General features: G+C 42.3%; 2 protein-coding genes and 1 long non-coding RNA gene across 3 annotated transcripts in view; 1 reads left to right on the top strand and 2 right to left on the bottom strand.

The window, feature by feature from the left end:
- Positions 1 to 1,941: 1,941 nt before the first annotated feature.
- Positions 1,942 to 10,272, bottom strand: LOC135410746 (activator of 90 kDa heat shock protein ATPase homolog 2-like). Its single transcript, XM_064647492.1, has 9 exons — positions 10,137 to 10,272; positions 9,802 to 9,992; positions 6,392 to 6,477; positions 5,655 to 5,769; positions 5,283 to 5,371; positions 4,958 to 5,080; positions 4,088 to 4,189; positions 3,249 to 3,300; positions 1,942 to 3,016 (listed from the first exon to the last, which is right to left on the bottom strand). Exons 1-9 carry the CDS (start codon positions 10,214 to 10,216, stop codon positions 2,841 to 2,843), a joined length of 1,014 nt encoding a protein of 337 aa, XP_064503562.1. The 5' UTR covers positions 10,217 to 10,272; the 3' UTR covers positions 1,942 to 2,840.
- Positions 10,273 to 10,569: 297 nt separating this feature from the next.
- LOC135410742 (protocadherin Fat 4-like) overlaps positions 10,570 to 25,449 on the bottom strand; it is a 37,111-nt gene continuing 22,231 nt past the window's right edge. Inside the window, exons 26-44 of the mRNA XM_064647480.1 lie at positions 24,700 to 24,858; positions 24,124 to 24,275; positions 22,977 to 23,145; positions 21,869 to 22,077; positions 20,295 to 20,474; positions 19,547 to 19,766; positions 19,100 to 19,236; positions 18,261 to 18,404; positions 16,901 to 17,145; positions 16,305 to 16,414; positions 15,606 to 15,749; positions 15,010 to 15,146; positions 14,685 to 14,882; positions 14,254 to 14,348; positions 13,661 to 13,816; positions 12,847 to 13,044; positions 12,127 to 12,252; positions 11,549 to 11,747; positions 10,570 to 11,004 (exon numbers count right to left, since the gene is read on the bottom strand). Coding sequence (XP_064503550.1) covers positions 10,801 to 11,004; positions 11,549 to 11,747; positions 12,127 to 12,252; positions 12,847 to 13,044; positions 13,661 to 13,816; positions 14,254 to 14,348; positions 14,685 to 14,882; positions 15,010 to 15,146; positions 15,606 to 15,749; positions 16,305 to 16,414; positions 16,901 to 17,145; positions 18,261 to 18,404; positions 19,100 to 19,236; positions 19,547 to 19,766; positions 20,295 to 20,474; positions 21,869 to 22,077; positions 22,977 to 23,145; positions 24,124 to 24,275; positions 24,700 to 24,858 — 3,182 coding nt within the window. The 3' untranslated portion in view covers positions 10,570 to 10,800. The remainder of the gene's footprint in view (positions 11,005 to 11,548; positions 11,748 to 12,126; positions 12,253 to 12,846; positions 13,045 to 13,660; positions 13,817 to 14,253; positions 14,349 to 14,684; positions 14,883 to 15,009; positions 15,147 to 15,605; positions 15,750 to 16,304; positions 16,415 to 16,900; positions 17,146 to 18,260; positions 18,405 to 19,099; positions 19,237 to 19,546; positions 19,767 to 20,294; positions 20,475 to 21,868; positions 22,078 to 22,976; positions 23,146 to 24,123; positions 24,276 to 24,699; positions 24,859 to 25,449) is intronic.
- On the top strand, positions 11,747 to 13,470 carry LOC135410747 (uncharacterized). The gene is made up of 2 exons (XR_010428849.1): positions 11,747 to 11,915; positions 12,579 to 13,470. It is a non-coding gene; the product is annotated as an uncharacterized LOC135410747 (long non-coding RNA).

The following is a 25,449-nucleotide window of genomic DNA, read 5'->3' as shown; positions in this document are numbered from 1 at the left end:
GTTCTTAGCATGACACTACTATGTTATTAGCATGACATTAGCATGCTCTTGGCATGTTATTCAGAACATACTAACGTCATGCTAAGAACATGTGAAAGTCATGCTTACAAAAAAGAGAATCTAAGGGATTTTTGCATGATGGTCACATGTTCTTAGCATGACATTAGCATGTTCTTAGCATGATGTTAGCATGTTCTTGGCATGTTAATTACAACATGCTTAAATCATGCTAAGAACATGTGACTGTCATGCTTAGAAAAAGCAAACCTAAGATTTTTTCATGATGTTCACATGTTCTTACCATGACATTCTCATGTTCTTAGCATGATGTTAGCATGTTGTTAGCCTGTTATTTACAACATGCTTAAATCATGGTAAAAACATGTGACTGTCATGCTGACAAAAAGCGAATCTGGTTTTTTGCATGTTCACATGTTCTTAACATGACATTAGCATGTTCTTAACGTGACATTCTCATGTTCTTAGCATGACATTAGCATGCTCTTTGCATGATGTTGGCATGTTAATTACAACATGCTTAAATCATGCTAAGAATATTTGACTCTCATGCTTATAAAAATCAAATCTAAGATTTTTGCATGATGTTCACATGTTCTTAGCATGACACTAGCATGTTCTTAGCATGACATTCTTATGTTCTTAGCATGACATTAGCATGCTCTTGGCATGTTATTTACAACATGCTTAAATCATGCTAAGAACATGTGACTGTCATGCTTATAAAAATGAAATCTAAGATTTTTTGCATGATGTTCACATGTTCTTAGCATGATATTCTCATGTTCTTAGCATGACACTAGCATGTTCTTAGCATGACATTAGCATGCTCTTTGCATGATGTTGGCATGTTAATTACAACATGCTTAAATCATGCTAAGAACATGTGACTGTCATGCTTACAAAACAAATGAATCTAAGATTTTTTTGCATGACGTTCACATGTTCTTAGCATGACATTCTCATGTTCTTAGCATGACGTTAGCATGTTCTTGGCATGTTATACAGAACATGATAAGAACACGTGAAAATCGTGCAAAAAAATCCGTTCCCCTGAGGAGGAAAGGAGGGTACCTGGGGCTGTTCCTCCTCCCAGTCCCCTCCCAGCAGCAGCTGTGGAGTTTTCCCAGGATTTTGGCAGCCCCAGCCCTGAAGGAAGCGCTGGAATGCTGGACACAGGTAAGGCATGTCTTGATGATCAGCAATTGGCCATTGCAGTTAGTGGAAGGAGACAAGAAGTACCAGGGCTGTAGTTTCACTGTTTAAAAAACTTGGAATTGCATATAACAACCTCCTCTCAATTACTGAATTGTCACAAAATCTCTTTGGGCATCTGCACTCGGAGCTGCTGAAGCCTGATCTGTTTTAAACCTTGATTCTCTATTTTTTTTTTATTTCTATTTTGTCCGTAAATTATTTTTGTATTCAAAATGTCAGGCTTTTTTTCCTGGAATATTCATTGAGAAAGGTAACTAAATTCTGAACATTCAGGAAAAGGAAGATTTTAAAATATGACATTTCTCCAGGGGCTGTTTCCCACCCTCCATCTGGACACCTAAACCACCCCCAGTACAACCAACAGTAACCAGTCTGAGCCTCTGCAGGTGTTTATTGTTACTACCAGCCCTCAGCTCAGTTTAGAGGGGTTAATAAATGCCTGCAGCTTTTCAGGGATAACCTGGCCTGTGGCAGAGAGCAGCACACCTGTATCCTCTGGAGGGTGGAAGTTTTTGGGTGGGAAGGTTGCCATATGTTGGTGCCCTGTAAAATTAAAATTGTTAGGACTTAAACTCATTCATTGGCTGGATGAGTTTAAGTCCTAAAAATTTTAATTTTACAAACTCGCTGAGTAAAATGAAAATTTACAGGACTTAGACTCATTTAGTGTGGCAGGATTGGTTTATGGAGAAAATAAACTGCAGGTAAAGTCACATCTTTTATTGAGCCAAGCACGTTTTCCAAAGGCAGCCCTTTTGTGGTCTGCTGCAAATTGCATATTGGATTTGTACACTTCTTATAAAGCATCTGAGAACTAAGTTGGCCTTGCTCACCTTGCTGCTTTCAGTATCCCAGCTTTGCTCCTGTCAAAATTCTCCAACAGTTGTTCTCTTTAATTGGAGGTACAGAATTGCAGAGGGCCATAAATGATTGAAGTGGAAGGCTTGCAGAACTGCAGAAAGCACTAGTGCTGTTGGTTGCTTCCAAAATAAATGTCACACTGAGGTCAAGGAAGGGAGTACAGTGCATGCAGACAATAATTACATGACATTGTTAATTGTCTTTCCCTAAAACTGCAGTCAGAAACAAAATCTGTCTGCAGTTAAAACAATCTAGCAAAGTATTTAAAGAGGCTGTAAATGATACCTCCCTGTTTCTTGAAAGATCTACTGGATCAGCAGTTTGATCATCCCTTTGGGCTCACCTCTGCTGGGAACCATCTCCTGCAGGAATTTTGCCACTGAATATTAAGGAACTGGAAATGCTTCCTGTGGATTGGTGTAGCTCTGCTGGAAGTGTGAGTCCTACCACAGTCCTGACTGCAGCTCAATCATTATTATCTCTGAGGCTGCAGACAAGCAGAGCAGAGATCAGTCTCCCCAAGAAAAGCTGTTTACATCCATAATCTGCCTTGCTCCTCAGTCACTGAAAATCCATAAATAATGTTTAAATTATATACAGTATCATAGAAGTGGGTCTTTATTCTTCCCACAAATAAATTACTATTTTTTCCCTTTTTTTTTTTTTTTTTTTTTTTTTTTTAGAAAACCAAATTGTTAACAAAGTATAAAAAGTAATGCCCTAACAAAACTACAGTGCTGTTATCATTCCATGCTGTCTTGGGACTGCTGCAGTAAAAGATGTATTTCTTCAAAATATTGCTTCTTCCAGCATTGCCTGGTGCTCTCCTCGGCGGAGACGGGAACTCCTTTGCATTCCAGCTGCAGCTCCGTCTGAGCCCCCACGTCCTGGAAGGTCAAGGCAACTGTTGCATAATGTTCTAGGGAAGAAAATACCACATTTCAGCCATGTGTTTTTTAAAGAATTGCAGTTGTTGCTGCTGCTTTCCTCTCTGCTGCTGCCTGTGTCTGTCTTTTCACCTCTGGACACCAGGCTGCTGTCCAAGAACACGGACCAAGGGAGAATCCGGCCAGGAACGCTGTCCCAGCCAGGGCTGGTCCTTCTCCCTGCAAAGGAGGCCTCTAATATCAGAATTCCTCACAAAGACTCACCATCAGGCCAACTCCTACACCGCCACTTGAGGACAATTCTTTGGCTTGGGACCTGGAGGAAGAGAAGGATGTTCTCCAGTTAGCATCGGAGATTATTCCCCCTGAAAACCAAGGAGACACATGCATGTAACCAAGACAAAGACTAGGGTTTGATTTTTGAAATAAACTGTTTTCCTGGAGCTCTCAGCTTGCTGCATTCCATGTTGTGTTCTGGCTGTGGGAAAAGGTCAGGGCTCATTAGTTACTGCACAGACACCATTGATTTTCTGGCAGACCTTGAAACGGGCACCAGCACGAGCCGTGTCTGCCCTGCTGCAACGTGTGAGTGTTGTCACTCTGTCACCCAGCCCAGCCTGCCTGAATGAGGCACTGCTGGCACAAACACCAGCTCGGGGGAGAGTCTGTATTCTGACTTTTCATTTAAACAGATCCTGATCTAATAGATCCTTATCAGCAAAGGCTGATGAACAGAACTGACTTCCCTCTGCTTCCACAGCAGGTAACGGTTTGCCCTGAACTGAACAAAAATCAGTTCTCCAGTTAAAAGAGGAATGAATGCAAGAGATACACCTTAAACCTGCTTTGTCACTCCTGGTTAAACAGGATTGTGCTTCTTCCCCCCCACCCCCAGTGCAGGTCATTAGGTGTGGGCAGTGCCTGCTCTTCTCACGGGGAAGAAAAACCACACAACAAACGAGCACCTGTTTGGCTTTGAAATACAGGAACTGAAATGGGCTTTAAGGAAGCTGAAAGGTCACAAATTTACACTACTTTTTGTTTCAGAAAATGAGGTAACACCCTTCCCCCCATTTTTGAAGTGCAGAGGAGGAGCTTCTTACCAGTTCTGTGTATTCCCCGCTGACACAGCCCTCAAACATCTGGAGTTTGCCTCCTTTCTCTGCTTCAATCACAGCTGGGCACTTGGAAAACTTCTGTACTAACTAACAAAAAAGAACACACCCATAAAAATACTAGCAGAGAAGAGAGATTGGCTGAAGAAATTAAAACTAACTGTGATATATGTAAGAGTCTTTAAACACTCATCAGGCTTTTGATTTTATACAGCACTGCAGTGAGGTCCAGTGAGGTGACAGGATGAGAATATAAACACTGAGAAACCTGCAGGGTAAATACAGAACAGGACAGACTGGTCACATGCAGGGGGTATGGCCACAGCACATACACAGGCACAGACAGGACTGGCTGTTCCTACGTTGGGAAATGAGGGAAATGGAGCAACAGCTCTTGTCTCCCGAGGGAAGCGCTGGGATTGTCATTTAAAGTTCTCCAACACAGGCTCTTATGAAGGACACAAACCCCAAATTAGTGAATTTGTATTTCACACCTCCAGTAATTAATTTAATTAACCTGCAGGCTGTGGATAATGGCAGTGCCATTACTGAGCCCTTCAGGCTCCTGAACAACAAGGACCTACATCAAACAGCAAAGCTTTTCCTAAGCAGCAAAGGAGATTGAGACTGAGCTGCACAAAAACTACAGAAAGATGCAGCTTCCCTTTGTTTAGTTCTTTTCTTCCTGTTAAGGTAACAAGTGGGAAAAAAGAAAGGTCTCAGGCAACCTATTCAGCTGTTATTAAAAAGGTAAAAGTGGAATCTGTACTTGACACTGTGACACATTTCTTACTTACACAACTATTCAGCTGGATCAACATCCACATTGTTACAATGCCTTCTGAAAATATCACTTACTTCCTTTGTGGTGAAGATGCTGTAAAGTTCATCAGCTGGAGAGTTGAACATTTCCCTCATAAGTATCCTCACTGTTGGAATTTTTACTCCAACTGTATCCAGAGACTGTGGTGAAACAGAGTCCTGAAAAGCAGAAAACAGTCGCATGAGTAAGTCCAAGGTCTTAGAAGTTCTGACATGGCAGGACTGTTGTTACCTGCACATTCTCAAACACACATTGCTGTGAAAACATGGCAATTATACAATGTATTTCTGTATTTATTTAATAGTAGTATTAATTGGGAGTCACTAAATTCAGGGGGGAAAAAAGCTAAAGCCAACATACTTGCACGGTGTCCCCACTTGGTTTTCGCTCCGTGGGCAGCTCCTGACCAACAGGGGCTTTTGTTGGCAGAATCATTCCCAAGGTAAACTCTGGAAGGAAGGAAAGCACTTTTCAGTGTGAAATTCAGCTGTACCATCACCCTGACATTCAGGTACACAATAAAGATCACCAAAACTGTGGAGAAGGGGCAGAACTGTGCAGGAGCACTGAATAGGACATAAAACTCCAATCCAGTTTCCCCACTTTACCCACGTATTTTCATTAGGAACAGATTAAAAATAAAAACAATACAAACCCAAGGACTTGTCAATGTATGACCAACCTGTTCTGGAGAGATGCCCACACAGAAACACAACATGCTGTTGAATTTACCTGTTTTAAGTGCTTTCAGGTAATCTCTCAGGGCCTCTCTGACTTTTGTGGTTCCTTCAGTTCTCATCAGGTCCTTCAGAACGTCACCTTCCCCTTTCTTCTTGCTGACATTTATCTAGAAACAGAAAAATGACACATCTAAGAGACACTTGATCAGGAGCCTTTTGGGTTCTGGCAACAAAGGCAAGCATTTGGGCTTTGTTTACTATGCTCAGAGGACAGCTGCAATTTCAAGTTCATTATCTTCTCAGAGCAGCTGACCTTTGCTAAAAATAGGTCCTTTTGGGGTTTGACTTAAATAAATGGAGTATCTCCACTTAGTTCATCAAGGATAGACAAGAGTTGCTGAGGAATCTTTGGAACCCACAGCACCAACTGCTATACAACCAACATGGAGACTCCTTAAGTTCTTAGGGCTTGGGGAGTGGTTTGTTGAGTTGTTTTGGGGTGGTTTTTTTTTTAAGACTACAAGCAGAGTTCTTCTCAAATTTGTAGTTAATATATTTGTCACAGACCATAATTAGCAAAGCAAATTGCGCACGTTCCTCGCAGGTAAATTTGAGAACAGAGAGAAGTCATTATTCCAAGTATAACAAACAAAAACATGAAATAAAACTATCCACGTGTAATTATCCCACTTAATGACAGGATAAATCAAAATATGATGCCTGTATGTTGGTTAATGCTTTACTTAAGAATTCTGAACCTATACAGCCATACCGGTATTTCACACCTACCTCTGTATCATCTACCTCATTTTCTTCTGACAGGTTAGGAATTTCAACAGATCCCTTATGTTTCTCACCAGACTCTTTCACTGTACCTGTATTAACATAACGAATTCTTAAATGCATTATTAAAAACTCTTTCCCCCATAGCAAGACTTTTATGCTTGGAAATGAGCTGTACACAAGTGTTACTTGAAGGGAGTTGCCTCGAGGCTCATTGAAAGGCACTGAACAGCAACCTGAAGTGTCAGAGGTGTTTTCCAGTGCTTTCCCAGGGAGCTCTGACATCTGCCAGCATAGGATGTGCATCTAAAGGGGAATGACCTACACAGCTCCAAGAACTGTCCTGGGATGTTCTGTGCCAGACTGCTCTGCCTGAAAAGACTGAATTTAAGGTCTGATGCTTTTTTTGTTACACTGAAGACTCTCCCCCCTTTTGCCTTGCAAAAACATTTCATTATTGAAATTAGCTCACTATTTAGATCATGATAAAATCTCCTTAGGAAGCAACAGCAGAAACGTGCAGGTTTATCAGCCCACTGTCAAAACATACAAACCCCAGCAAGATGCTTCATCAGCCCGCTGGCAAAACTCCAAATACAACCAAGCCAGTGCTGAGCACAGCTGCAGAGGGGGAATTATCATGAGGTAAATGCAGTATTTCTTTGGATTCTCTCACCTTCACAGGAGCCAGCTCGATCCAGCCACTACTTAATATCACTCCCATTATTTTTAATCGCTTGCCCTGAAACGACCACCGTGTGATCCCGGGGCACTGCAGGGGCAGAACCCCACGTGCTGCTGGTCAGGATCACAGCAAGGACACAACCAAAGGCTCAGGTGTTTCTTGGCAAGGAACACAGTGAAGGACTGTTGGCAACGCAAAGGGCAAAGATCCCTCCCCAGTCGGGCTCTGAGGCAATGAAGGATTGCACAAGATGCAAAGTCTGTTAATCCACAAACAGCCACATCCACGCAGGGAAAGGTTCAACCAGACAGGAGAACCTGGCAGCTCCACTAAAAGCCGTGCAAACTAGTGAAGTCTCACACTGAAACACTTCTGGGCCCACCACAAATCACACCCAGCCTCCTCAGTGTGCTCCTCCCTGCTCCCTTCCAGCACCAGGATTAGCACAGGAGAACCACACAGTGTTGTCCCTGCAGACAGCAAAGCCAGTCTTATTTTTGGCTACTCTCCCCAGAAAGGAAGTGCAAGCAAGCAGGAAGAAGTTTTGCTCCTCAAAACACAAACCTGACTTCTTATCCACCCAGCTAATCCTATTAACAACTTTCACAGCTCCCAAAATATTCACAAATTGCAAAATGACAGTGTCTGTGCTGGGCAGCAAAGTCCAGTCAGTGAACAAACAGAGCTGCTGGACAACATGAGGTGGGGCAGAGAGTTGGTGCAGCTCTGCATTTCCAATGACACTGTAATGTAAACAAAGCTTTATTACCTTCTTATCAAACTAAATTACTTGTTTGAATCCCATGGGACTTCAATACCAGACCTAAGAATAAATTATTTTTTGTTTCCTGCCAATCCATTATTTTAGAATGTTAACTGTGAAGCACATCACTCAGAAAGACCCACTGTTGAAATAAATTGCTTTAAAAGGACAAACACGTTTTCATAAAGCTTCCATCACAATGTACAATAATCCATTAAAATCTTCACTGCATATTCTAGCAAATGACAGAACAGCCATTTTGCTCAGTTTTAGTGACATTAAGTAACCTCAGTTGCTCACCTTCTTGTTTAATATAAATTGCAAAGCACAATGTTTTTCCAACACTGGACTTTCCAAACCTGCTGCAAATTTCAGGATCTCCATGACCTGTCCTTACATAGCCACACTTTAATCATAGCTTGAAGTCCTAGTTATCCTAGCAGACTTGTAGAAGGAACTAATTACAGCAATTAGTGCTTTTAGCAGTTCAGTCTGAACTCTCACCTTGAATTCAGAGCTCTCAAAAAACTATAATGGCTATCAAATTTAGGAAAAAACAAAATCAGCACCTTTTTTTTTTTTTAGGATTTCCCTGAAAGGTTTCCTTCTTAGGGATTAAAAAATCCCCTCTTTAGGATTTCAAACTAGCTCTCAAAGACAAGATCCACTCAGTGCAGCACTGAACAGAGCATCTAACCCAAGTCAGAGCTGTCTATAAACACTCTCCCAGGAGAGTTTAGAAACAATTTGCATAGAAATACAAACAAAGTATCTGTCTACTTTTAAGCTTTGTACGCTGAAATAAACCCAACAAACTAACTTAAAGTGATTTAAAACTTAAGGTGATTTCAGCTTAGCTTAAAAAAAGTCAAAAAGCTGATGGCAATTATTTGAACTGCACCACAGAGTGCAATGTTTGCCTTCCTCTCTGCTAACATTTACATCACACTCTAAGTATGCTCTTAGTTTGTAACACACTTGGAGCACTTAAAACTATAAAAAATAAATAAACAACGGTACTTTTTTAAAGTCCCCTCTTACTGTAGGAGCAGATTTCAAATCCAAGTCTGTTCTGGTCAGCCAAACCTCCCACAGTAACACTCAAGGCCTGAGAAATAAGGAGGGAAGGAACAGCCTGTCACTTGGCATTACAAATATCCAGGGAAAAATTCCCATGCAGGTGCTTTCCCATCAGCTCCTCCTGCTTCTCACTCCAGCGCAAGGGACAGTCCACAAATTGCTGTCAAGCTTTAAGGCGATCTAATAAATGGAAAGAATTCCCTGATATCACCAAAAGCTGATCTGCAAATAAAGAGCTTGTCATGGGAAAAGCACAGCTGAGGACAACTCCGAGAGCTGGGACTGAAAACGAATACAGCACAACAAAACGCCTGGGCATCCCAAATAATCAAGAATTATTTCTAGCTTCCTCATTTCCCACTAGAGAGTTTTATTTGCCCTCACGTAATTTATGATCCTCAAAACTGCAATAAATTTTTTTGAAATATGTGCAATTTCACGTTTCCTGGGCTCTCCTCCTTCCTGCTCTCCACATGAGGAAGCACACGGCTGTGTTTTGGGCACACTGGGAAGCTAACCCAAGCACGGAGCTGTAAGCAACCCACAGCGCAGGGATTTTCACTCCTTGCAAGGCAAAACGAGGGCTGGGAAAACGGTGCTAAGAAACGCGTGGCGGAAAAACATCGGGAGAAGGGGGGCGGGGGGGGAAGCGCCGAGCTCGGGTTTCAAGGTTATTTAAAAACACGCATTTACACGGTTCGGGCCCACGTGGATCCCGCAGCGTCCCCGCGGTTCTGACCCGCTGCAGGTCACCGAGACACTCGCGTTTTTCCAGGGAATGGCTCCCGATCCAGCGCCTAAGGCACCCCTGGCAGGGCCGCGCCGGGACTCGCTGCCATCCCGCGGCAATCCCCGAGGCTCCCCCGGCTCCCCCTCTCCCTGTCTTACCCTTCCAGCTGAGGCGCAGGTTCCACTCGTAGAAGAAGATGAGTTTCCCCTTGCGGCTGTTGCAGGACGCCTCGCCCTCCACGTGTTTGAGGTCGCCGATCTCGCACCGCCCGGCCTCGCCCTCCACCACCAGCCCCTCCAGCACCTCCTTCAGCTTCCTCTTGGACCAGCTGGTCGCGTCCCGCTCCGTCCTGCCCCGGGAATGAGGGAGCGGCGGGGCCGGGAGAGGGGGATCAGCGCCGCCCGCCTTCCACTGCCCCCCACCACCACCCCTCACAGCGCCCGCCGCTCCCTCCCCGCATCCCGCCCCATTCCCGCCGCATCCCGGCCCTCACCAGTGCCAGTTGTTCACGTTGGTGGCGTCCGCGCGCTCCTCCACGATCCAGCGGGGATCCCCCTGGCCCCACTTGGCCATGGCGGCTCCGGCCGCTTCCGCCGCCGCCAGAAGGTGCCAGAAACTTCCCCGCCCCGCCGGAGGAGGAGGAGGAGGAAGGAGAGGCCGCGCCGCCCTCCCCGCGCTGAGGGAGGAGGGACCGGGAGCCGCAACCCGCCGAGGGGAGTCCCGGCTCTTACCCCGCCGCTCCTCCGCTCCCGGGCCCGGGAAACGCCGCTCCAAAGGGGCTGGGTCCCGGCTCCGCGTCACTGGAAAACAGGGAGGAAAAATGTCAAAGAAACAGGAAAAAAGCGGAAAGCGAGCTCTTGGGTTTTCACGCGGCGACCGCGGCGCGGAGTTCGGTGGCAGAGAACAGAAAATGGATGTCTGAGAAGTACTTGGGAATCGGGTTTATTGTCTTGGCTATTCGACACGCGGCAGAGGAAATTAAATACACTGCGAGACAGCGCCGGTGCTGGGGGAGCAGCCCTGCGGAGCAGCACCTTCGGCAAATTGCTTGTTCTCTTATAATAGCAGTAGCAGAATTAAAATCTGGATAGCGTCCCCATATTGTTGCTCATTTAATTCTGTCCTGTCATCGTGCTTTTCGTCATCAAGTGTCCTTATTATAAAGAGATGCCATAGCCAGCCTCATCGCCTTCAGGCTCGTCATCTTCGGGCTCGTAATCTTCGGGCTCGTCATCTGCGTCCAAAATCACTGCCACTTCTGAGAATTTTACTCCTTTCAGTTCTTTTCCAGGGGCAGCTGACGGGGGCTGAGGTGTTATGGGAGGAGCGGATTTCTGGGCTGTGTCTGTCAGAAAGGAGTCCTGCAAGAAAATGTAGTGCAGGTGAGGAAGAAATTTCTGTTAGAAATGGTAGTGTGGAAAAGTTCGAAGCAGCAGAAGTTCTATAACTTACATTTTCTGTCTGTGAAGTTTGCAAACAAAGCAGTGCTTTTAAGGTGGGAAGTTTTTGGAGCGGCACACAAGAACCCTTTACTGTGCACATTCCATAACAGGCAGAAGGGAATCACAATTTCTGGATGACAAGTCTTTCCTCCTCCTTCTACTCAGGGACAACAGCCCCTCCTCTAAGATTTTTATAGAATCACAGAATGGTTTGGGTTGGAAGGGACCTTAAAAGATCATCCAGTTCCACCCCCCTGCCCTGGGCAGGCACACCTTCCACTACACCAGGTTGATCAAGTCCTGTCCAACCCAGCCCTGAACACTTCCAGGGATTACTTCACAAAAGATTATTTTCTTTTCAGTTCCATGACAGGTTTAACTTTTTCAATAATTCCTTCAATTATTTGATGAGTAACAATAAAATACCTTTCACTCCACGCTTTGCAATCAAAAAGCTCATTACCTGTTTTGTTATGAATGCCACAGCGGGCTGGGCCTCTGTGTTTCCAAGTTCAGCAGCTTTTTCATACTCATGTTCACTATTGTAATCTGCCAGTATTGTCTCAAGGTAATTGCCTCTTTCAGGGGCCTGAATTTCATCTTTGTCAGCCTCACCTCCTCTGGAGCTGTATATGTTGTCAAATGATAATACCTCACTTCTCCTGGAAGAGAGTTAACAGAATTCATAACACAGAAAACTCAGCCTCTCTGAGAGCAGCATGTACAGTGATCTCAAAATTAGTGGGATTTTATCCAAGGAAATATGTGTTAAGTAGCTTCTTGTATCCTGAAGGTTCTTTTCTGCATAAGGATTAACAATTTGCTAAAGGGTAAGTAGGAATGTGCCCGTGTAATTTTTGATACAAGATTAAAAGCTTACTTCAAGTGTAGAGATTTTTAACTTGTCATTATAAGGGTTCTTAAAAACTGACCTATATACTAGTGAAGGATCCAAGGAAAATCCTGTGGTACCAGAATAAACTAGAATCACACTTTTTTACGCTATTTTTAATAAATTTGTGATATCAGCATTCTACTTACCCATTATTCATGTGCTCTAGTTTCTCTAAGCTTTTCAGACTTCCATTTTTGTCCATTGCCCACGGGTTATCAATGCCCTCCATACTTTCAGCTTGCTTCTTAACCAAATGCTGCTGCTCACGCTTTCTGAAAATGGTAAATACATTAAAATAAGATTATTAATTCTTTTTGAATATTGGTTTCACGGTTGTTTTAGAAACAGAAGACGAATTATTTGTGTCATAAGTTTAATACACAATATTTACTCTCATTATTATTCTGGGGATTTGCTTAGAATATTTCCTATTTTTCCATAATGGTAGTAGGGTAAATATTCGCTGCCCTCTTGGAAATGTAATTGTTTTCCTGCTGCCACTGAAGTCAAGCAGCAAAACCTGCCTTGATTTCAGCATTCGTGGGGTTAGAGGAGACCCATGTGGGTGTATTACAGCTACTTGTGCCTCCCTTCACAGTTACAGTTGCTGCTGTCCACCCTTCTCTGGTTTGAAACTCTTTGTTTCTGCTGTTGCTGCGTGACAAACACAAGAAGAAACGACTTCTCACCACCTGTGGTGTGTTTGTTTAATATCTGCACGCCAGGCGTTGTGACTCACGGCAAATCTTAGGCAACTGCTCCGCGCAAACATCGACAGCTTATGGGACAGCTTTCTCAAGCTGACATTTAAATAAACTGATGAGCTGTAGATATAAACTATCTGGTTGGAGCAGAGCTCTGTGTACCTTTTCCTTTTCACATCCAGGACCACGTAGACCAGGAAGGCGATGAGGGTGCAGCCCAGGACGACGCTGAGCACGATGGCTGCGACGAGCTCCGGGCTCGCCGAGGCCGCGGGAGGCTCCACGATGGCAGCAGTGACAGAGGTGGAAAACACCTTCTCCAGTTCTGCCTCGATGTTTCCAGACTGCTCCTTGAGTTTTCTGAAGAAAAGAAGGATAAAATGTGATGACTTAACCAGGCCTTCCTTTTGGCTGGAGGAGTAGAGAGGAAAAGAACAACATATCCCTCCCTGGTCCGCCAAGGTCTTTTCCAAAAATTCAGACTTGTCGTGGCTTTCATTCAGGAAAGCCTCTGTTCTCTAAGCAACCAGCCCTGGTGCTTGTGACCTAAAATGCTGCAAAGCTTGGACAATTGAACTTGAGAGATCAGTAAATCCTCCAAATCCACATCACTGTCGTGTTATGAAACAAATGTAAAATACACCTAAAGTGTAAAATTTTTAATCAACAATCTGCTGTTGTAAAGTCAATGTATTTTAATTACATTCTTTCTGCTTCAGCTGTTTTTTCTTAAACTGACTTTTAAATCTATTTTGCACAATTAAACTGCCTTATTCGTGGTTTTGATGAACTCTGGAAATCACCTTTCCATAAATAATGAAAGCTTTCTGAATTCTAAAATACCCATTTAAGCCTTGAACCAAATCTCAGATAAACAGTTATTTGATCTAAACCCGTCCAGTCCAAGACCTTAATAACTTCCAGAGAAACAAAACCCATCTGCATAGCTCTGACCCCCAGACTGTGCCATACAGACCTTTTTACATCCTGTGCAGGTACTTCCTGGTGGGACTCATCAAAAGCAATAATTTCTATTTGGGTTTCATCAGTGCTGCTTCTTGCTTTTCTTTCAAAGTCATTGGAATAAACATCAACAATGTATACATTCCATGCAAGTTTATCATCCAGGACCCTGTCATCATATTAAGAAAACATTTTTAATTAACTGGGCAGTGACAGATCCTATTACTCTGGAAATTAAATAAAGCAGTATTTAATACAACACTTGGCAGATATTGATATTAATAAAAATACCTTGGTATTTTAATCTAAGCACATAAAAAAAGATTATTACCAGCAAAGGAATTAAGCTATTTGCCCAAAATTGTTGAGAGATTGAGTAGCACAGGAAAAAAATGCCCAGTCAGTGATATCTATAGAGTATTATAAACAGTAAAGGTGGGGAGGAGGGAAATCCAGTCTCATAATCCTCATTGTTTTCTCCTCCTTTTCCATGGAGATTTTCATGCTGTATCTTCTCCCTCTAGGCTGTCAGACCCCTATCCCAAATGGACTCCAAATTTGTGATTAGATATTAAACCAGAATAGGCTTCAGAGTTTCAAAAATACCTTTTTACTTCGGCAATGTTCCTTTCAACAACATTGGTCTGCTGATTAAGCACCACCATCACGATGTTGCTACTGGAACTGGAATCAACAGTAACCTAATAAAGAAAGAATCACACATCAGATTTTCTAAAGCATTTGTTCCTCTCAGGTTGATTAAAAAAAACCCCAAAAAACAACAAAGCCCAACCCATTAAACAACAACAAAACCCCTCTGATATAAAAGAACTGTCCTCCAAAATCAGTCTTTGTGCCAACATATGTCAGTGAAAATGGCAACCTTTTAATTATAGTATGTAGCAAATATTCATGTATCAGACAGATTTTTTGGTGGTGTTAAGTAATTTTTTTTGCCATTACTAAACCTAACCCTTCTTGTGTTCAGAGTTTTGGCATGGGAGTAAATCAGGATTATCTATGGCAATATTCCTTACGTTGACTGTTGTCCGGGCTGTGAGGCTTCTTGTGCCTTGGTCTGCAGCTTGGACTTCCAGATAAAATGTTCCAGCCTTTCCTGCTACAGAAACTGTAAAAATCTCCCCTGTGTTTTCATTGATGTCAAATTCATTTGTTTGATGATTCACCAAACTGTACAGCACCAGGCCGTTGTCTCCTGAGTCGGGATCCGTGGCCTGGGTTTGAAAAAGGTGATTTGTGAAACTCAGGTCTAAGTGCTCCTTTAACCCAGTTTAACTGTGGGAGAAATCCAGCTCTTTCACAGGATTTCTGTCCCTATGAAGGGCACAGGAAATACTCCACCTGGACTGTGATGACGGGGTGCTTGTAGGGCACAGAGTTGGGGATGCGAGCAGAGTAGGAGTCGCTCACAAACACGGGCTCCTCGTTCACGTCCTGCACGGAGATCGTCAGCATGGCCACGTTCTCAGCAAACAGGCCTGGAGCAAACACAGGTATCAGCAACAGCCACCACCAGAGCCCACACTCCAAAGGCTGGTCAGGCTGTGGCTTTGCAGCCTCTCTGCCGAGTGTGAAGAGACAAAGGGAGCGCGGCAGGGATGAGCCCAGAGGAGCTCTATCCCGGCCCTCCCGGGGCTCCGGTGGGAGCAGGCAGTTCCAGGCAGCACTGCTCCTCTGTCAGCCCTCTCCAGCTCCTGCTGAGGAGTCCAGTGCCAGCTGTTATATCCTTTTCTGAGCCCACAGAAGGGCCCTGTGAGGGTTTGCACCCCCGGGGGAGGGAAGGCTGCTGGCTTTGCTCTGCACAACCCCAGCTTTCCATCCTTCACATCGGATTTTTCAGCCGAAGACAATCACAACTCCTTTACGGGGCTGCAAATACAAAAGAGGTGTCCATTGCCCCGATTTAAGTTGGAATGTCCTTCAAAGCAAAAAGTTACCTGAATGCTGGACCTCTGCAGCAGGTGAGATTTTTCCAAGCAGAGGAGTTGCTTGAATTAAAAGCACGTACTGAGGAACTTCCTCGTAGTTCAAATTAACTGCTGTCCTCAGCTCCCCACTTGTGGGATCCAATCTAAAATGACCTGAAAGGAAAAAGATGCAATTTTGCTGTTATAGCTACCATTTTACCTGTATCCCTCCTACTCTTGTAGGATTACTTAGTTGCTCTTGGGATGTTTCCATGGCTCCTCTGCTCTTAAGAAGATGAAATGCAACATTTCCACCAGCCAAAGGCATCACAGCTGGGCTCCTATCCCAGACCAAACAGCTCTTAAACATGTAAAGGAACAATATATGTGAAAAACAGAATTGCAGCTTCTTGTTGCAGAACTCATTTTTATATATATATATTTCCAAGTTTTCTATTGTGGCTCCCTCAGTCTTAAATTTTCCTAATTTAAGACTACAACCCCCCACCTTTTAGCAAGTTACCACCCTCTCCATAGCCAAAGATCAATGAAGTCAATGCTGAGAAGCTCTGAAAGAAATTCTGTGTGCTTCCTTTTTTTAAAAAAAGACACAAATTTTTATCCATGCTCTTCATCTCCTCATTTACATCCAGCAACATCTGCCACACACAAAAGACAGGTTATTATGTTCTCTTGGCTATTTTAACTCATAAGGGAAATCCTACTCACCTTTTTCATTGCCAGATACAACACTATAATCAATCAGTGCTCCTGAATCTTCAACCAAAGCGAGAGCATAAATTAAATAATCCACTCCTGTGTTTTCCAAAACGGAAATGCTAATGCAGGAAAGAAATGAGAAATATGTTAATGAGAAATGAATGTTAAACTTCCCATCAGTTGTTGCAGGGGCAGACTTTGAAATTTAACTCCCTGTGGAAAATCCTGCCCGCTCCCCTCCAGTTGTTTGCTGGAGCTGCCTGACTGTCAGAGAGCAGTGCAAGCCCTACTTTTCTGTCAGACATTGATTTGTCCTTGAGTAAAGCCTAAGGAAAAATAGTTTATAGTGTGCAAGAGGAAAAGGATAGAGAGTGTGGCTTAGACAAGCTGCAAAATAAAGAAGTAAAGGTGATGCTTCAAATCACATTCACAGAACCCCCAGAACAGCAGAATTTCCTAAATATTTTGTTTTAAAAAAAAAAAATCTGATGTTCTTTCTTCTGCATGGAAAACTATGAAAATGAGCTTCAGCTTTACTATGTTTTGCACTGCCTGGAGAATGTATATAGTGTATATATATATGTTATATAATATGAAAGCCTCACCTGATTTCACTCCCGTTAAACCGAGGGACGAACGGGCGGTTGTCAGACACGTTCAGAGTAATCAGAGCAGTGTCATTTAAAGGAGGGGAGCCTTTGTCCTTAGCCATCACTGTTAAGTGGATCTCTCCAGACCTAGACAGGTTTCCAGTTGTAATTATTTTCCCCTCACTGGGGTTTTCCACAAGGAAGAAGGGGCTCACGTTGAGATCCGGGAGGATGTAGTACTCAACAAGGCCATTCTGCCCCTGCCATGAAAGGAACACAACTTCAGGGAACTGGGAATATATTTTGAAAGGTAGGAGAAACACTGAAACAAGAGATTTCAAAATGTCTAAATGTCTCCAGCGAAATTATTTGAAAATAGTGATTTTATTTTATTTCTTTTATTTTAAGAATGAAAAGCTGGGGTTAGCTGTGGTAGGATGGGTGGCAACTAAAAAAAAAAAACCACAAAGCAGGATAAAATTCACAATAAATGGGCCAGTTACACAGTGAAAACGTTGGAAAAAAGTCTCTAATGAAAATAAGAGAGGGGGCAGTCAGAGTAGTGAGAGTGGCACAGGGAGGACAAGTGCCACTCTCATGGCACAGGACCAGACAGCTGAAGGATGAATTTCATCAGGGTCTCAATGCACAGCTCACACAGTCCAGCAATCTTCAAAAGCAATTTCACTTTTTATACAAAAATCGTTGAAAAGGGTGATTAAAAAAGGGCTGGTGGATCATTTGCAGCAATCTGCCACAGCTGCAGCTATTCTAACCAAAATTACACGTGAGGAAATAGGAAGGCACCTGCTCCACCTATTTTGTTGTCACTTCTAGAGGTTTCACCCTTTAAATGATATAATTACTGGTGATGTTGTCATGGTGATCTGTGTGACTGCTGGATGTCCCTGCGAGTGCCTGGATACTACTTGATGGGTGCAGTACAGATGTATCAAACAAAATGACATTAAAAAAGGGGGATGGAGGGAATCAATGGGGTACCACACTTCAGAGACGTGTGGCAAGCAGACATTTCCATGCTCAAGCCAACATGTGATGTTCAGCTTTTACAGAATCATCTACTTCAGAAGTTCAAATAACTTCAGAGACAACTAAATTGCTTCAGTCCTTGTGTACTTCTGAAAGCCTGGTGCAGCTCCATATAAAAAGGGGGGAAATGAAAGCAAATACAGCTGAGGAAACGCCCAAAGACAGGGAGTCCTCCAGCATCAAGGCAGAACCATCAAAAGTCCTAATTCCCAATTCCCAGTGCTGTTAGAATTCCCTGCATTTGCTATTTCGTGCCTAAAGAACAGAGAAAGGTCTCTTTGGGCTGCAGCTGAAGGCAGTGTCAGAATCCAGCAGGAGGAGTTACCTGATCCTTGTCGGTGGCACTCACAGTTATGACATGAGCACCTACGGGATTAATCATGTTTATGGAAGCAGAATAGGAATCCTGAGCAAACACTGGAGCGTTATCGTTCACATCCATCACCAGCACGGTGACTGAAGTAGTTGCCTAGAAAACAAAAGGGGTTTCATGCATTTTAAAGTATTTAGAATGTCTCATTTAGCAATGCTTTTTTTCTTACTTGCGTACGCAACAAGAAGTAGAAGTCAGGGTTTGAAAATGCTGTGGTAAAATGTTGTTTGGGTTTAACTTTGTGACCTCAACATCAGAGGTACTACAGGATTTTAACACGAGAGGCAGGAATCCAATGCTGCAGTAGGATTCTACTTCTTGAAATGCCCCTGAATGAGCAAGAACAGGATTCGTTTAGGGGGCCAATGTGTCTTACACACAGTTAAGAGAACCACACATGTTCTGGTTCTGTTAAATAAGTGTCTAATATCTTCTCGAATAAAAGAAATACAGCAGAGCTACAACAATTTGCTGAAAGTACTTTTTGCTCCCATGAAAAATTATCACATGACTTACAGTTCTAACAGCAGCAAGCAAAGGCTCCCGTTCCCCAGCCCAGGTTAGTCAGCAAACAACTCAGGGTTGAACCCTACCATGCATAATTTTGAAGTATTTCCCATAATTAAAGTATACTGCTGCCCAGTGTGGTCAAAGGTTGCAGGAGTCTGACTCTAAACATGATTAGGTGACTCATTTTATTCCACACAATAAATGTCTCGGACAGAGCTCCCTCCCACTAGTTCAAAATCCACTCTGAAGAGTCACAGTTCATTACAATAATGGCCTTTTACCTGATAGAAAGGGGCAGATTTATTGTTGACTGCAGTCACTGTAAGGTTGTATTTATTCATGGTTTCATAGTCTGGAGAGTTCTTTATTTTAATGATGCCCTGTATTTCATCTATTTCAAATATATTTTCTCCACCATCTGAGACAGATATAAAGAAGCATCATCAATTAATACATTTTAGAAGCTCGTGATTAACTACACTCTTAAATTATACTTCTGCTGGTTTTGGTGACCCTCAAAGTCTGATGTATATTGTAATTAAAAGATTAAAAACATATAAACTGTATTCACATTGCTCTTGATGGTCCTTACAACAAAACCAACTATTTCAGCTCTGGTCTGAAGGAGTCTAAATTTCCATCTCTGTTAGGTTCTACAAGGCAGGCATGGATTAGGCCCTAGACCCTTATCCCTTATTCAAGGAAACAGTGATAGAATTCCTTGTTACCTGTAAGATTATACAGAACAAAGGCATTGTCTCCTGTGTCTCTGTCTGTTGCTGTGACTTTTCCAACTATGAATCCCACAGGCACATTTTCATTTACACTGAATTCAGCCACTGGCTCAAAGACAGGTGGCCAGTCATTAACATCAGTGATCTTTATGACAACTGTGCAGTAACCTCTCTTCTTCTCAGGGATTCCATCATCTTCAGCATATACCACAACCTGGAAGTGATTGGCAATGGGAGATCATACAAAGAGGTACTTTCATAAGGATTAAAAAAAAAAATCTTGGCGAATTTTAAGCTTTGGAATATTCTTAGAAAGGTGAAGTCCAATTCTGAACAGCAAATTCACCAATATTTTGGCTTGAAGCAAAATAAGATCATAAATATCCAGCAGTGGCAACAACAATAAAGATTGACTGAGAATCATGTCTGCAAGGTCTCAGTGCAGTTCAGATTCAAGCAGACAGCACTGAATACATGAGCTGTCACTGTGAAATTAGTTATTCACGTGCTGGACTGTTTGTAGGGCAGGTGAACAGTGAGCTGTGCTTGAATTTCATTATAGTTGGAAGGCAGTGGCTTGTTTTAACAAAGCCTCACATCTTGAGATTGCTCCTGTTCTAAACCAATGCAGAAAATGTTCAAGCAATATCAAGCCAAACAAAAACACAAGGGTCACCTGTTATCCAAGAGAAAGATAAAGAGATCTGAATAAAAAAAAAGACTGAAGAAATCTAAAGCAAACCTGATACTCGGTAGGTTCCTCTTCGTAATCAAAGGTGGTATTGGAATACAGAACTCCAGTTGTTTCATTTATCCTGAATTTTAGTCCATGTCCATTAAGAATGCCATATGTTAGCAACCCATTTCTACCTGTATCATTATCCTGAGCTTTCAGCTGGACAATCTCAGTAGCTGTTAAATTCTGTGGATGAGGAAAGATTGGAGCTGTCAGAGACTGGTTTGCTGCAATTCCTTGGATTATGTGAAAGGGGGAAAGCAACAGATACTGCACACACAGTAGGATAGAGATTTTAAAATCAAAATTATGCAACTTATTCAGCAGAGTAAGAGTCTCTTGTTTTCTCTAATTTACAGAAAATAACTGTTTTTCTGCCCTCATGTCTCCTCCTGTAGCAATAATCCTCGAGAAGAAAAATCTCCATGACTTCCAGCACCCCAGATCTGACTCAACACCTCAAGCATCTGACTTGCTGCTATTTCTGCTCAACATCCTCTACTCCCATGAAACTCAGTGGATGTTCTCAACTTCAAAATCACATTTCTTTGTGAACACTATTTGGCTAATAATTACTCTTATGGAAAGAAATAATACAGTTCTTCCTTTCTAACAATGTCATTTGCAGCAAGATTGACAGAGGATATCACTGTTTCACTTGCACAGCCATTTGAGACCTGAAGTTATTTGATCCAACTGTGTAAATATTTCACATGGAAATCAATTTTTTAAGGTTGGGAAATGTGATTCCAGCTCTCCTCCATTAAACTAGTTGGGAACATTGCAAGTAAGTGTAATAATTGAATAAATAGGTGTAATAATTGAACCTAAATTTAGCTCAGTGGTAGAAATGGGTTACATTTTAAATGGGTTGTGACTGATTTAAGAGAGCATCAGCTGGGGATCTCAAAGGCAAGGTATGTGTTATATAAAATATTAACATGATCACTGGGCTTCTTTTTGAAAAAAAGCAGCCAGCAGATTAAAATGTGAAAGGTGAAATGCTTGAAAATTGAAGAGTGAAATGCTGAGCTGGATGCTTCTGCATAATTAAATGCTGTGGCTTGTTTTGTAGACAACCAGATTTCCTGTCTGAAAATCTGACTGAAATCTGGCTTGTTTTCTGCTGCTGATCACTCTGTGTCAGCAAGAATCACAACAGATTGTACATGAGCAGGAGCAGAAATATTGCTAAACTAGACTTTTCCCTGCTATTTCTCTGCCTGAAGCTCCCTTACAAGAGGCTGAGTGAGTCTATGCCCAGCACATCCACCAGATTTTAAATGCACCTGAAAGTTCTCTTTGTAGAAATATGCAAAATGGAATGGTAGTTCTTCCTTTATGGAGCCCCTTATTATTAAAAGGTTCAGTTTTCCTTCAATATGTCCACACTTTTAGACACTTCTCTTTGTGTATTGGGATTTTCAGCTGGAAAGCAACCTCAAAACATCCCATGGCAGAACAGAAGGGCAAACCTGCCCAGTTCCAGAAGGTTTACTTTTATTCTCATCAAAAAAATTATATATAAATCTTCAAAACAATAATAAAAGTGTGATGCAGTTTGGATGGCACTTTCTTACCTCTGCCAGTGTTGCTTCCAGCAGAGAGGATGGGAAAACAGGAGGGAAATCATTTTCATCAATAACTTCCACCTCCACTGGAACTTCAGTAAATATGGCAGCATCAGTGGAATCTGTTGCTCGAACGTTGAAAGTTACTGGAAAATCTTCCAGTTTCAAATTCTTTGTTGTCCTTATGACACCACTGGATGAATCTATCATGAAATACCCTGTAAAAAAAAACCAAAACAAAAAATCCCCCAGAAATTATTCTGGTTATGAATTTTTTAGTTGCAACTGAAGATATGAATCCTTCAATGAAAACTACATGTTATTTATAGGAGCATTACATGTTACAGAATTTTTCAAAGAACAAAATGAAATTCAACATTTTTACAAGATTTATAAGAGTGTCAGGCATATCCAGGGTTGTAATTAACAAAAAGAAACAATTCAGAAGGTCAGATGGAAACCAAAAGGGAGAAAATTCACTCCACCACTCTCCACTCAGGTCTTCACCTTCCTATGAAACAGTCCCTGTTTCAGTTGGAAATTATTTTTTATATATATATATATATAATTTTCTCTGAAGTCTTGTTCTTACTGGAGATGAAGAATTCTGCAGCTAAGTTCAAGGAGACCACAACTTCATCCAAAACATTTTACAAAACCAGAATTAGAAACTGTCTGTGTTTGATGATGCAATGAAATCAGCTCTATATTTAGTAAAAATAGACAAAGAACTGATCCACTTGACCCTACAGAAACTCCATCTACACTCTCACATTTGTTAAGAAAACATTGTTGAGTTAGTTTTTCTACCAGAAGTCTTTATGCTTTCAGGTATTTTTGCTCCAGTCACTGTAACTTTATGCCTGACCAGGTACCACCTGATCTTCCTGCAGCAGACAAAGCATGGAGGTGGTGGAGGCCAGGTAATGGGACAGAAATTCAATCATGTGCCCACACCTGATGCAGATCAAATTTGTACATCTGGGCTGATACACCTCCAGTGTTAGTGGCTGCAGAACTGAGATAAGGGCAAAAGGAAAGAGAGAAGAAACACCCCAAAAGCTCAGTGCTGTTGTTTAACACACCCCCTTCCTGTTATTCCACATCAAGAGCTTACCCTTGTCGTCTCCAGAGACAACAGTGTAGCTCACAGGGGCACTGTACAACACACTGGTCTGCACCACAAATGTGTCTGGCAGTGCCTTCTCACTGAGAGGGGCAGGATGATAGGTTGCCTCCGAGAACACCGGGAAGGACACGCCGACGGGAACGACGGTGACTGACACCTGCAGAGAAAAGGACATGGACACAGGGGTGATGTTCCCAGCTCGAGCAGACCTTCCTACTGAGGTGTGCAACAGCACAAGTCCAGAACTTGGGCAGTAAGAAGGATTGCTGTGTGCTGGCTTGGGCACATCAGTGTCCTGAAGGCAGTGCAGGTCAGGGAAACACCTCTGCAGCCTCATCGCTTGAGGTTCACCTGTTTGCTTTGCTAAATAGAGGGATTCCAGTTCATCACAGGCAGCACATTTCTTGTCCAGCTAAACAGCTCTCAGAGATGCACTGAAATGTGTTTGCAAGAAATTCTTCCGCTGGAGAGTGCATAACCAGAAGCCCTGTATTTTAAAAGCATTATAACTGATTTTATAGATGAAAAAAAGGTGACAGCTGGTAAATAAAGAAGGCCTATTGCTTCACAAAATAAAGATCACTTATTTCTAACTGATGCCAGACAGCTTCTGTCCAAGGCTCTAAAGAATGATGGCTTGTAAGTCTACCTTTTGAGATTGCTGAAGGCAATTTTCTACGTGTCTTTATCCATACAGATTTCTAGTTCTTTTTTTTTTTTTTTTTTAAGTTCTGCTGCAATATTTAGTGGCAAAAATCACCGTCAAGTTCTAAGCACTGTATAAAAATTTTTTTTAATCATATTTGCATCTCTCAGTCGTTAATTTAGAAATTACTTTTTCTTGCTTTATAAGAAAATAAACAGGAACACGTTATTTGCCACCTCCTGTTTATTTATCACACACTTCCATTACATCCCCTCTGACTGCCCCACTCTTTGACCTTGTACAGAAGTCTTCACTCCTCCAATCCTCCTCCCTCAGGGCCTAGAGCCTGTCTGTCTTTTCTGAAATGAAATGATCTGTGTTTTGCATAGTTTTGCCTCACTAAGACCCATTTCCTGGTGTAGTTATGCTCAGCTTAGAACAAAACAAGCTGGGGAATAAACTGTGCAAGCTGACACTAAAATTTAGTACCTTTACAGAGGTTGAAAGAGGCGGCAAACCCGAATCCGTAGCGGTGACATTCAAGGAGTAATACTGGGGTTCAGTTTGTTTGGATAAGTCTCTTGTTAACTTGAGTTCTCCTGTGGTACTGGAGAGATTAAAGAGGCCTTCTGAGTTCCCACCTGGAAACAGGAAAACAAGTGTTGGAGATGTTCAGTGGGACCAGCAGAGACAGCTGGGATTGAAGAGACACAGGTGGAAATCCTGATCTGGGACTTGGGGCAAGACACTCCTGGTTTCTCTTGATTCTGTGTCATAGAATCATTTGGGCTGGAAGGGCCCTTCTGAGGCCTCTGATCCAACCTCTTGGCTCAAAGCAGGGTCAGAAGTGAATTCAGCACAGTTTGCTCAAGGTTTTGATCCATCAGGTGCTGAGAATCTCTCTGTTCTCAGTCACTGCTTATCCTCACAGAGGATTTTTACCCCTTATATCCAGTCAGAACCTGCCAGTTTCAATTTATGACCATTATCTCTCATCCTGGTGGTTTAGCACTATTCAAGTATCCCAGCAACAAACAGCCAGAAGATTTTTTTTCTCTAACATACCTGTAATATTGTAGATAATTCCCTCATCATAATCCTTGCCTTCATCTCTTGCATTAATATCTACTACCAGAGTGCCAGCTGTAGAATTGTCCAGAAGGAGCTGGTGATATGAGGGCTTGTCAAACACAGGTCCTTCTTCATTCACATCTTCCACAGTAACTGAGAAAGAAGGTCCAAGTTTGATGAGTTTTGCCTAAACAGTCACAAGCTATTTCTTCGGCTAATACAATCCAGCACAGCTCCTCTGAACTGAGTTGGAGCTCTTTCTATTTAAACCAGATGGCAACCTTGTTTTCTGAACTTCAAAATACTTGCCTTTGTGGATTAAATTATTTACTGCTCAAGTAATAACTTCACTCCTGGCTAGAATGCTGTCACTGCTATCTGTCAGGAATAATATCATATTGTTCCACTGGGCTCCCTTCTGTGCCCATATTTCTCTGGTATCTCTAGTCTTTGCCTTGGCATTGGGAGACAAAATTGCTAAGTTTTATATTTGTACATGACCTGGATAATGGTCCACAATTAGTGAACCTGGCCATAGAGCAACATAAATAACACAGAACAAGAAACAATAAACAAACTAATACTTCCAGTCATACTGGTCAAAAGTAGGGCTGGCCAAAACCTAGAATACCAACTTCACTTTTATCTTTTTTTTCCCCCAAAAGTACAAATTAATTGAATTTTTTTTTTTTTGAGGAAAAAAGCAACAGCAAACAAGCACTGTTATTTTAACAACACTAAAAA

Source organism: Pseudopipra pipra, chromosome 3, assembly GCF_036250125.1.
Source record: "Pseudopipra pipra isolate bDixPip1 chromosome 3, bDixPip1.hap1, whole genome shotgun sequence".
NCBI lineage: Eukaryota > Metazoa > Chordata > Aves > Passeriformes > Pipridae > Pseudopipra > Pseudopipra pipra.
The sequence above is the reverse complement of the archived record's forward strand: the minus strand, read 5'-3'. Positions and strand labels throughout refer to the sequence as shown.

Coding starts and splice junctions, on each gene's coding strand:
- LOC135410746 (XM_064647492.1), bottom strand. CDS start 10,216: ATGGCCAAGTGGGGCCAGGGGGATCCCCGCTGGATCGTGGAGGAGCGC. Junction 6,478..9,801: donor CCTGCGCCTCAGCTGGAAGG/GTAAGACAGGGA, acceptor ATGTTAATACAG/GTACAGTGAAAGAGTCTGGT. Junction 4,190..4,957: donor GCATCTTCACCACAAAGGAA/GTAAGTGATATT, acceptor CTTTTTTGTTAG/TTAGTACAGAAGTTTTCCAA.